We start from the raw sequence: 12,735 nt of genomic DNA, 5'->3' as shown, positions 1-12,735 counted from the left end.
TTCTTTGGCCAGGGGCCCTGTAGCCCATCAAACCCTGTTACTAATTGCAGGCAACGAACCATCCTGCCGCACCCAGGTGCTACACACAGGCTGGGCCGGGAAAAGGAACACGTGATGTATTGCTGTTTCAAACCCCTATCATTTTGAGCACGAAAAATAGGCCTGTTAAATATAATACGCTAAATATATCAGTCTTGGAGTACTTGAAGGAAAATTGTGATTAACTGTTTGTCTTTGCTATTTAACTTTTTCCTCTTCTGTCAGCCTGCCCCAGTGTAGCCAACACAAAGAGCTAAAGAGACGCAGCAAGAGATGAACAAGCTATAACCCATCTTCTTGTCCGAGCTCAGATTCCTCCTACAAATGGCAATCAGTACAAATAGATGATCACTAACTCACCTAGAAATTCTTCTCAATAGACGTTACATACAACAGGTTTACTAATCTCTATAGTTTAAAATATTCCCAATTTAGCCTGAATCACCTCCTGCGCTAAAAAAGCCCAGAAGATGAAGGATGCTTGTGATGCATATTTATACACTTTTAATAGCCCAGGCAGTGGGGGAAAACTAATGAAAGTTCAACTTTCCATTTATTGCGGCAGATGTATTTAGACAGGTATGGTTATAAATTAAGATGTTGCCTACAATTAGTATTTAGCTATTAGACTGCCAGCTTTTTTAGGTAAGTATGTTTTATAACAGATGTGCTAACTTTTGGAGAACTAGCACTCTTGTAAGTCTTTGGGGGCAGTTTATATTGTTTTTCCCTTTATACCATAAGCTTCTATAAAAAATGTGTGTTCTGTTGTTCTCATAAATCTCAAAGCCCAGTAGGAATATTGTAAAATTGCAGTTCAGTGTTTAATGTTCATGCGAGTCCCATGGTATGGCTGATAAATAGTGGGGGAAGATGAGAAGTGCTGGTGATATGCCTTTATTACTAATGCCTCTTCTCCCTTATTGTAGATTAAAAACCTAACCCGACTGCTTTCAATTTTCTGCAGCTAATTTCTGCAGCTCACTGACCTTTCAGTATGTTGAGCTTTTTCCTTATCTGTATATCTTTGCTTTTATTTTTCAGGATGCTACACTGCTTTTTCTATTCCAGCCACCAAACTTGCCCCAATTAGCAATGCTTTCTCCTCTCTAGGTGCTATATTGAGTGTGTAACACAGACCAGAAAGAAATGGCGTGGAAAGAAACCTCATAATCACCCATCACTGGACAACTGTACCGAGTTTTAAAGAATAAAAAAAATGTTGTTTAGTGTTTTGGGATAGGTGATGTCCAACAGCCTGGAGAACCAATGGTAAATCCCCAGTGCCAGGTCAGGCTGGGCACAAACCCTCCCTCTGGCACCCTGCGCTGCCGGCTGTGCCGAGAAAGAACCCAGCAGAAAAAGGTTATTTTCCAGCCGTATCAGTTGCCCTTTTCTGCTTCTGTGAAGAGCTGGCTGCTCAAAATGAAGAGGCTGGCACGAGCTGGAAATAACTGGGTGATAGATATGGACTGGTTAAGCTGGTGTAAGAAAACGCACAACGGAGCACAGCTGTGGGTGCCACTGAGCTCAGGGTTAAGCATTTTGCTTACCAGGAATTCAGGAGAAATCCTTCCTAAGGAGACTTGTGTTGCGTGCAAATCGGACCGTGTGGTTATCGTGTCATGCAGAAGTGTTATACGGTATTTAATGCACAATGGGTTGAAGGTTCACATTTATTCTTGTTACTTTGTGGACAATGTTTACATTAAATATGTTTTTCTGATGTCTTGATTTTAGAACATGTGATTAAAATATACCTGTGGTATCCTGTTGCTTCAATTGCAGTTTGATTAAAAATTATAGCTGTTTCACATACTTCATTTAGCAAAAATTACCCATAGATGGATTAATTTATGCTAATAAACTGTGCTTCGATATCAGCAGTATTTCAGCTGTATGGGTTCTCTCTGGGTCCCAATGGTCTGCTAATTTAACTGCTTATTGTAATACGTGTATAGTTGCCTTGGAAAACTTATCTTGAACTGCTGCTTTGATTGTGCTTGGATTCATCTTAATCTTTTTTTTTTTTTTCTTCAGCTGTCAACTAAACCTTAATCTCCGCAAGCTTCTTGCTTTGCTAATTTACTAGTTTAAGTATTAATGAGCGTTGTTTTACTGTCAGTGCTAATTGGTCAAGCAGTTTTCAAATTATACTGTGCGCTCAGTCCTAAGTTTAGGTGACTTTGGATAAAGCAGGCAAATTAGGCAACTGAACGCAATTAAAGAGTTATATTTATTAAGTGCAGCCCCCCCCAAGATCTCTCTCCTGCCATGGAGGGCAGGCGCCCTCCCGTGTTGTACCCTTTGGTTGAGTAAAGAAATCCCAAATAAATATCAACACGCAACTCTGAATTTGCTTGGATGAACAGGCTTTTCCCGTTCAGGCAGTGATTGCTAACCTCTGTAGATGTCCTTTTTTTCTGTTATCCACGAATGCTATTTTCAAAAAGCTTATTTAATACCCTGCAATCTTAATGCAGACAGAAATGACAGTAGGCATTTTGCAATGCAAATGTAAAGAAGGCTCTAAAACCAGGGCTACTGGAATTTCCCTTCTGCCTCTTAATCAAATATTAAGCATTTAAATGCCTAAATATCAATTTAAAAGCAAACTTCAGCTATATCTAAAACAGTGCTTTGTGCAGGCGTTGTGGAATTTAAAAGGACATGGAAAATCATTGTCAGGGGAGAAACGAGTCCAAATCCCAACGTTAATTTTTTTCCGTGAGACGTATAAGAATCCATTTCCAGATAACAAGCTGTCTGTGCTTCCCTGCTGAGTTCAGTTCAATGGGAGAAGCATCAAACCCCAGATTATCTATACAAAGCAAGCCCATTTTCAAGTTGTAATTTTTTAAGCACGCATTAGTTAAAGCAGATCCATAATCCCCCATCAATATTAACTTTCATCCTGGGAAATGTACAAACCCCTTCATAAACATTAGGATTACTTCAGTCTGCTGTTTATTTTATCTGATGGAATATTAAAAATCAAATAGGGGAAATGTTTTTTTACTTCACTGCCTGCTTTTGCAAATCAAATTATCTGATGACAAATGTTAAAAATCCGTGTGTGCCGTATTTGTGTGTTATTTGCATTATTTGTAACTGCGCATTTCACAGGCCTTTTCTTCAACGAATACCATTAATCAATATGACTTGAATGTGTACATTCCATAGGTAAAGGGATCGGCAGGATTTCAGAAGCAGTAAAGCCCACCCAAAAGTTTCACCCCATTGAGGCACTTGAGCCTGGAACTGAATATACAGTTCGTCTAGTGACTAAGAATTGGGTTGATAACAATAGCATTTTTGAAGATGTAATTGAGACAAGGGGGAGAGGTGAGACATGAAACCCTTCAAGGTGATAAAGATTTATTTGGAATGTAAATGTATGTTGGGGTTACATCTTACGTTATGCAGTGAGTGTGTCCCAAAATCATCATTTTGTTGTGTGATTTTTAAGTTGCCCCAAGTTGCACTTGAATCCCAAGGGAGCGTAAACGCATCCCTGGTTCTCGGCTGAGTCCTGTGCTTGATGTGACGCACAATAGCCTGGAACAATTACAACCCTTTAGAAAACAGTTTTCCCTCTTATGTGATTTTTGAAAGGGTAGTGCTGTGATATAATCCATTTTAAGTGTGCCAGTCCAGTGGTTTGCATGTAGCGGGTGCACTTTTAACTCTATTTCTTTCGCAAAACTGCTTTTGCATGAGAGGCTTAACAATTCTCTGTTCAGCTTTCCTATTTGGCATTAATCCTTTGAGTCAACTGCTCTCTCAGAATTACCTTGCTGAAATGTCTGTATTGTGCCTTGTAGACTGCACATTCCCCTTAAGTCTAAAAATGTCACGCTCTGGACGTATTTCTGTCCTGTGTTTCTTGAAGTTGAACACAATAAGTAGTGATAGTCTGATTCAATTAAGATTCACTGAAGATGATGTTATGTATTCATGTTATAGTAGGGTGATGTCCTTTTCCTCTGATTAATTTTCTTTTTTTTTCTACTCCTCTTCTGTTTCACAAAGCCTATGCTGGCATTTACGATGGAATTTCCACCCAGGGGTGGTTTATTGGACTGATGTGTGCCATCGCTTTGCTCACCCTACTGCTGCTAACTATTTGCTTTGTCAGAAGAAATAAAGGAGGAAAATATTCAGGTAAATGGATTTATTGTCCTTTCGCTATGTTCGCATGTTAATAACGAGCATCCTTCAGACTTTTATCTCTGGAGGCTGCAAAGCCGCAAGCAGAAACATCCAATTAGGATTTGTAGCTTTTGATAAATATCCGCAGAATGGATTCTAATGAATATAAGTGAAGCCGTGCTCTCTGTGTGAGATAGCGCTGTGTGCTGGTCAGAGATCTTGCTAAGGCCTTTGATGCTTCTCGTTGAATCTTCCCGTATGTAATCCCCCTGTAGAGCCAAGGTCCTTCACCAGCTGCACCTCTGAGCCTCCGTTGGCTGGGCTACCTGCTCGCTTTACACCTGATAACTGCTGCTTGACATACTGACAGAACGTCCAGGGGTACATGCTTAAGAGTAGAGTATTTTGCTAAAAGTAATTCTGTAGTTTTTAAAGCAATGAGTAAGGATTTAAGTATAAATAATTAAGTGTAGATGTTGTTGCCTGGAGAGGTGGTCGATGCCCCATCCCTGGAAACATTCCAGGTCAGGTTGGACGGGGCTCTGCGCCACCTGATCTAGTTGAAGATGCTTGTTGCAGGGGGGTTGGACTAGATGGCCTTTAAACGTCCCTTCCAACCCAAACGATTCGATGATTCTATAAATACTTGCTAGCTTTCTTAAAACTTAGGGAACGGCCCCAAACCGTTTGTGGAAGCGTGCTGGTTGTGTCCAGCCAGAGATGCAGTGCGAGCTGCTGCCCTCCAGGTTAGTCCGCAGGTGATGACAGGCGGTTTTCCCATTGCACCTGCAAAAAGAAAAGTCCACAGCGGAACATGGCATACAGATCTGTGCTTTATTTCATTTGTACAGTGAAAGAAAAAGAAGATTTGCATCCAGATCCCGAAGCTCAATCAATAAAAGATGAAATCTTTGGGGAATATAGGTAAATAGGACCTGCTTTAACAAGCATTTGTGTTTGTTGGGGTTTTATTTGTTCCAGATGTCATCATTATTTAAGACATTTTTATAGCATGCAATTAATGCTATTTTTCACTTTCAAAGCAAACCTCGTAGGAGTGGATAATAGTAGGAATATAAAGGTATATCCAGTATACTCAAATCCATCCAGGTTGGGATATAAGTAAATGTTGATGTATCAGTGGTTATTTTTCACTTTTTTTTATTTATTTATCATTGTATGAATAATGTAAATATATATGATAATTTGGGTTCCTGCTGTAATTTCCAATTGCAAGACTTTTGTGTCCTCAGTGGGTTTCTGAAGCCCAGTCAGGCCAAAATCGTGTAATGTGAGGAATGTTCATTTTGTGGAAGAAAGCAAAGCAAAGTTTGAATCGCAGCAAGAAATGGCAAAAACCCAAACAAACCTCACTACAGAAGTTTCTGTAGGAGAACTGAAATAATCACTTTGGCTGCTTTAAAATAACTCAAGCTTACAATATCTTGTAACTGTGGTATGAAGAAAAATATGTCACTATAAAACTGCTGGAAAACTGGTGTCACTGGCCTTATGGGTGTAAAATTTCTGTTGAAATCCAACTTATATATACTACATTATTTGTACTGCAATAGGGGTTTTTTTTCTGCATAATTTCATCTTTATTTAATTTTTAATGCTTTCTAATGGGACAAATATTTAGAAAGGTAAGAAAGTCCTGAGGTTAATAACTTTGACCCCCTCCTTTCCCCTCAAACTTCAAACTCCTCTTTTTTTATAAATAGAAATGCCACGTGTAGAAAAGTAGCAAATATTTTTACTGTGTTGATTATACACATTATCAATTATATGCTGAAGAGGTAAAGTTCAGGTGCATTTCTCTGTGATTCCTTAGATAGCATTACCAAAGCTTTGACGCTGAGTTGGCATCAGCAAGGGCCGTAATTGAGTAATTACCTACCTAGTTCAGATGCCTAATTTGGGTTTTTTGTAATCTTTTAATCTATGTTCCAGTCCCCCCAAATATCCTGTTCGATCAGGAGAAGTCAGACCATTTTTGTTCTTCTTCTGCGGTGCCATTAGAAGGCATGGCCAGTGGAATTTTCTTTTTTTCCTGAATTTTGATGGTCCGTCTGTCCTTTTTCACGACATTGCCATTGAACATAGGCTGCATAGGAGCAGATACAGACACTCTGACTCTGCTTTTGTTTTTCGCTGTTCCTCCCCTTGAGCAGAGAGAAAGTCCATCAGTTATAGTAAGATAACAGGAAAAAGAATGTAAAAAGGGAAAATAGCCCCTTTGTTAGTTATCTAAAATCAAACAAATGCTCACAAAGCAGTAAGACACAACCTAAAGCTGATGCCTCGTCCCACAGCTTTACGTCGGTTCACCCGCCCACCTCAAAAGAAAAATGAAATCAATAGGCCAGAATATTGCCCACTGTTTTATAAAATGAAAATGTCTCTTTCCATAAGGTGCCGAAGACTTGGCACCAGCACTGTTCGCTGGAACGGGCTCCTCAAATCCTTTCCAGCATCTCCTTTTCTTTCCCCTTCACTTTCTGTCCATTCTTCTGTCTGTCCAGGGCAAAAAGGGGAAAAAAACCAAAAGGCACGTGTAGTTTTCATTGATATTTGGCCTTTTTAGCCAGTCCCATTGGTGTAATAACCACAAAACCATGTGTGTGGAGAATTCAGGTTGGCGTGCATGACCGGTTTGAGGTGCACCAGACCAAACAGGACTCGTAGGGTCATATCGTTCTCAACGTACAACCCACATAGAACCGTTTCCCTCGCTCTTCCCTCCTGCTGCTTTCTTGCACAATAAAAGAGCAGTTTCCATGCTGGCAATTAAAAGCTGGATTTTTGGAAAGGCATTTCTTTGTTTTGTAGTGACAGCGATGAAAAGCCGCTGAAAGGCAGCCTCCAGTCAATTAACGGGGACATTAAAGCCACTGAAAGTGCTGATAGTCTGGTAGATTATGGCGAAGGGGAGCATGGGATGTTCAATGAAGACGGTTCATTTATTGGAGCTTATTCTGGATCTAAGGAAAAAGGATCAGTCGAAAGCACTGGGAGTTCTACGGCAACTTTTCCTCTCCACGCCTAAAATATAAGCAAGAATGATTCATGTTTAATTGTGATATTTATCCTGATTAGTACTCCACAGTTACCACACGTGATTGGAAGCAGGTTGCCAATTGAGCCAGTCAGGGACCTGACATCCAGGTAATATAAAAATAAGTCACTGCCGCTAAAAGATGATTTTCCATCCTAATTTCTAGGTGTTTTCTTCTAATTAAAACAAAACAATTCTTTACTATACAAAATGTCTTACTCGGTCTTACCAAAACAGAATTTCTCGGTGTTACATCTGTATACTTAACTCCTACTCCTTGTGTTTCTTGGGTTTGGAATATGTTTCTCTGCGTAGTATTTTTTTTCCCGTATGGCTGTGGTCACTTTGTACATACGTTTATATGTAGTATTCCCTCACGTACCGGGGCCTCCGCATTGTAGAGGTAATAACACAACAGGAAAATCAAACAAAACCAACAAAGTGACACAATGCATCCTACTGAGAAAAATCATAATTTAAAATACTGGAGAAATATATTCTATATATTGTATAATTTTTCATAAAGAGATAATCTCCTTTGCTTATGATGCACTAAAATTACTTTAGTGGTTACAGCTGACTGCAGTTACCAATACTTAGAGATGCAACTTCATCCACAGAGAAATTGCTCTTACAAGACAAAGCTCTGGCCTTGTGGATGAATCTTCTGTCCAGTAGCTGGCACTATTTCCTTAAATAAGTTAAGCTGCAGTATCTTTCCTGTGGCAAGGCAAAACAGGGTTCCCATCCACCATCATTAGAAAGTATTTTAATTTGTTTTCCCGAGGCTCTGCAAGCCGCATTTCTAAGCAAAATGCTTGTTGTCTGTCTCGTATCTGTATATTTGTGCGCTAGCATACATTTCACGGAGACGTTGTATATATGATATTAATATTGACACAAGTGAAAATCAGCCTTGTTTTATTTTGAAATGAGACATGTTGCTAGCATGAGTCTGTATAGCTGTGTAGGAATGAATAGAATTGCTTCTCAATATGAGTTTGGACCAGCAAACCTAGTTTTCAGAAGGAGTTGTGTGTATTGCAGCCATATAAATCTCACACCTTCCTAGCATCGCATAAAATAGACCTACCTGACTTTCAAGAGATCATTTATTTTCAGGCTTTTCATTGTTAAATAAACAAAAGCAGAAGCAAAGAGAAGATATTATGGCATAGTTTCTTTTATATTTTGTTTACTGAACGCTGGTTTAAATCTGGTTCTTTCCTTTGCCTCTCCAACACTAACTCAGCAAAGCTGTACAGCACATTTTTTTGGTCTTTTTGTATTGGAATTTCCTGAACTTCTTTAAAAGCACTTGTATTTTTGAATACGCTTATTTGAGTAGAGTATCAATACGGCTTCATTTCTTCTTGCACTTAAAAATCACTGCCACTGCAATTACAATATCTTTAAAATAGTTACTGCCGGAGGAATAGATGATCCTAAAAGCCGTTTTACATCGTGGTGGTAATTAGGCAAATATCCCCACTGGCTCCTTCGTGCTCTCCATTACTTCAATGGAAGAAAGAGAGGAAGCAAGAATTACTCACATGGTTACGAGTTTCCAGTAACGGCTACGATTAAGCCCCGTTAGTGGCCCACAGAAATGCAGGTTGTTCCCAGCAGCACGGCCACGGCTGGTACGCGGCTCACCTTACACTTGGGCTGCTCCCCAGCGCTCAGCCATTTCTCAAAGCCGTAAATGGCCTCTGGTGCTCAATGCTTCTGCATATCTCTTCCTCTTTTTTAAAAAAAAAAAAAATTTAGCTTGTAAAGGCCTTTCATACAGCCTCTGCTTGGGAAAAGCAACCCCCAAACAGCCAGCCCAAACCCCACAATGATGCCGTGTCTGTGTGTGAGTGTAAAAGGGTGAGTGGAAATCTGTCCTGAGTCCAAATCCACCCCGCTCCATGTCGGTGACCCAAGTCATTCACTTTTTATTATTTATGAAGTTTTATTTCCAGTATTTCACTCAGTCCAAAAGCCAAATATGTCCAAAGTCATTTGAAAAAAAATCTTCATTTTCGAAAAGAAGGGAGTGCGTAATTGGAGAAATATGCAATTTGGCATCTCGTCAACGTTTCCCACCAGGAGCTTTATCTGCTGACCCTTGCCTGCTGCAGCCCGAACCGGATGAAGTCTAAGAACTGATGAAGGTCGTGATGACCTTTGATGCAAGCTTTGGGCTGTTTTTAATGTATTTCCTTTAGGAATCGTCTGCACTAGCCCATGCTCAAGGGTCTTTGAGGGGAGGGCTGGGAAGGGCTGTACCGGAGCCCGGCAGAGCTCTCCCGGACACCGACCAGGGCAGAGCATCCCAGCAGGGGAGGCTGAATGTGACCCATCCGCAGTCCCAGCCCTCCGTTTTCATGGACTTTGGGTCGCTGCAGATCAGCCAGACTCATTGTCCCAGAAAATGCCGATGTTAAACAGACACAAATTTCAGATCATATTAGTGAGTGTCAAATTATCGAATAATGAATATAAATCCCCTGTGCTATCACTTGCTCTGTTGCTGCTAAGAGATGTTTATGACATCCCTGTGATGTGCTACTCGTCTGCACTGGTGTGAGCGCTTTTTCTATTAAAATTTTAATTCAGATCCTTAAATCTTAATGTTGGTGTTTCATGATGCCTCAGGGCCTAAAAATCATACAGTGACAAAAAAGATGTGCGACGGAATTTGTACAGTGCGCACTGACTTTTGAGGAATATGCCTAATGAATATTAAACAACTGGATAAAACTCCCGGGGAATCTCACTCACCTGAGCTTTTTTCTCTTTCTCCATCATTTATTTTCCTTTTTTTTTCTTCCCATTGGGGTTTTATTTTCTATTGTAAGGGTACTACTCATACAGTGTAGCTTGGGAAGTGCAGGACACTAATGGGTTTTTAGAGATTTGCTTTCAAAAGTAAACCAACGGAGCAAGTTCACATTTTCCTGAGCAGTTTTTTGTCATTGTCACTGCATTTTTTTCCTAGGGCACTGTGTTACAGGCGAGAGGAAGCGTGGCCATGTAGACTGAATAAAAATTATCACCACCTGTGCTGCAGTTCTGAAATAGTACATTAAATCCAATAATTATTTTTTTTTCAACTCTGGCCAGGAGTGTTTATTAAAATTAGTTGATGGAAATCTGTGGTGATTTCATTAATTAATACCTAGCAGGGAATTTCAGGCTGCCTGCTGGGAGGAGGGAGTCAGGGATGGCCAGACCGTGTCGGAGAGGGAATTAGTAATTATCCAGTGCCATGGCTGTTGGCTTGGTTACATTTGGTTATGATTCGCCATTACATTTTGCTGGCAGTACAAGTGTGAGAGGGGAAATGACACTTTCAGATTTGGTATCTCTGTCAACCCAGGATGCAATTTCACCCAGCAAGGAGGAAGCATTTCCCTGGCCCCAGGAATCCTGGCTTGCGGATTTAAGCAGCCTCCCCTGGAACAAGAGAGGGGTGGCTGTTTCTCAAAAAGTTGTGCTCTTTTGACTGCGTGTAAGATTAAGCAAATAAAATCAGCTCCTCCTAATTAATGGGAAAAAACCCCTACCCCTGTGTGCTAGCTCCCATGCAAGCGAGCCGTTTGCATTCACAGAGCAGCGTACTATCGATTTAGTATGGATTGTAATCTCAGACCTAGGTTTTTGTTTAAAAAAAGTAAAAAATATAACATACATTGTAATTGCACGAGCAAGAACATGTAGGAATGGCCCCAGCTTTGTTCTCTGGCAAAACTTGGGGACCGAGTCTCAAGAAATCCTCGCTTGCGCTTGACTCCGCTCTTCAGCGAGGATAACGGTACAGGATTGGTAACGAAGCCCTTCTGGGGCTGGGTCTTTAGGAAGAGCAGAATTAGGAACCAAATCCGAAAATGACTTTCCCCTCGGATAAAAATGTGAGTGTACCTATAATAAATTAAAAAACCTTCTTTGTAACTTAAGTTTTAATTGTATCTAATTAGCATATCATTTAATGATTTATGATATTTGTTCTGTTGTGTTATTATTACACTAATTTTAATGAGTAGCTCTTTTTCTAACTACTTCCATTGACTGAATGGGTCAGATCCAATGCATGAGAAGTTTTAATAAAAGTTTTCACGCCAGTATTATTTTTTGAGATGAAAACAAATACTAGCACAATCTTTCTATATAAAAAGGTGGGGGTTTTTAACAGTAATTCCACATTCAGTTTTGTAAACTAAAGCTAGAGTAAAATTCACTGATCCTTGTGTGCTTCTGAAAGGAAATCTCATCGTGATTTTTTTTTTATAGTCATTATTTTACAGTTGAGTGCTAAATCTAGATTATTTTACATATCTGTAAGAAGTAAAGTGAAATTCTTCATGGCAAGAGAATTTCCTTTGTTTGACAATGGATCAAGCCCTCAGCTGCTTCTCTGTTAATGTTTAGGATTTCAAAATAAGGCGTATAAACCGGGTTGGAGTACCAGTACATGTTTACATTGCAGCTCCATATCCTTCATGTCAAAGTCTCAAGTGATCTGCACTGATTTGTTCCGTTTTCAGGCAGGAACCAGTAGGTGGGTTTGAGCCAAAGCATACTGTCTGTTTCGTTTATTTTTTTTATTATTATTATTATTACTTTGAACAAGATACTTTGTAATTTCATGAGAAAAGATCAAAGCAAATGTGGTGTCACCGTTACAATGTTACTTTTGGAGCTAAATGTTAGCCTGCATTTATTAAAGTTTAGAGAAATGTGTTGTACTGTAGTTGCTGTTTGTATCATGCATATGTGCACGTATGGTTTTAAAAGATATTTTCATTTTACATGAAATACAACTTTGCTAATAAAAGTTTGACTTGATGTAATCTTCAAAGGCCTTAGCTGTAATCCGCAAGTTTTTCTTTTGGTTTGTTTCGGGTTGTTTTCTTCTCGTGATACCATTTCTTTGTTGGGAATCTATTTTAATTGTCATTCATAGCTTATGGTCTGTGGTGGGTTTTCTCGGCCCGACACCAAGGTTGAGATGCCCTTGGCTTCTGCTGGGACTCTCGGGCACCAGGGACAAACAACCACCTAGATACGATCTACACCAACGCAGGGATGAACCTGAACGGCAAACACCCTGAGTTCAAATGCATGATTTATTTCATGGTATGATCACCTCCCGGGTCAAACTATGGTCCTATATAACGTTAGCATCTATGACACGCTTTATATACTCTGTGTCAGTTAACATCACATAAGCGCCCAAGCACGCAGAGCTTTAAGCTAAGTGGCATGTGAAATACCTACAAAAATAACATTATCCAGTATTAAAATACACTTAGCAATGAAATGGAAGACAAAAGCTCAACGTGCCAGGCAGGAACAGAGGTGAAAGGGGCTGATCCAGTTATACGTGGTGGAATACAGCTATAAAGATTGGCAGGGTGAATTTCCACTCCTCTTCATTAAAGATCAGCAGAATAATGGTGATTTTATAAATATCCAGGCACCTAGAAACCCAGTAATAC

The 12,735-nt window shown here is 39.8% G+C and overlaps 1 protein-coding gene across 11 annotated transcripts in view; it reads left to right on the top strand.

The window, feature by feature from the left end:
* Positions 1 to 12,102, top strand: part of CHL1 (cell adhesion molecule L1 like) — a 143,228-nt gene extending 131,126 nt beyond the window's left edge. For 9 of the 11 annotated variants that reach the window (XM_063347662.1, XM_063347670.1, XM_063347665.1 and 6 more), the window contains 4 exons: positions 3,223 to 3,384; positions 4,072 to 4,203; positions 5,043 to 5,115; positions 7,024 to 12,102. In XM_063347662.1, the coding sequence (XP_063203732.1) occupies positions 3,223 to 3,384; positions 4,072 to 4,203; positions 5,043 to 5,115; positions 7,024 to 7,240 (584 nt within the window). In that variant the 3' untranslated portion in view covers positions 7,241 to 12,102. The remainder of the gene's footprint in view (positions 1 to 3,222; positions 3,385 to 4,071; positions 4,204 to 5,042; positions 5,116 to 7,023) is intronic. The other 2 variants (XM_063347672.1, XM_063347673.1) reach the window with 2 other exon arrangements.
* The last annotated feature ends 633 nt before the right edge of the window (positions 12,103 to 12,735 follow it).

The sequence above is a fragment of the Chroicocephalus ridibundus genome, chromosome 10 (assembly GCF_963924245.1).
Source record: "Chroicocephalus ridibundus chromosome 10, bChrRid1.1, whole genome shotgun sequence".
Classification (NCBI taxonomy): domain Eukaryota; kingdom Metazoa; phylum Chordata; class Aves; order Charadriiformes; family Laridae; genus Chroicocephalus; species Chroicocephalus ridibundus.
Note: the sequence above shows the minus strand (reverse complement) of the source record. Positions and strands in the feature narration are given on the sequence as shown.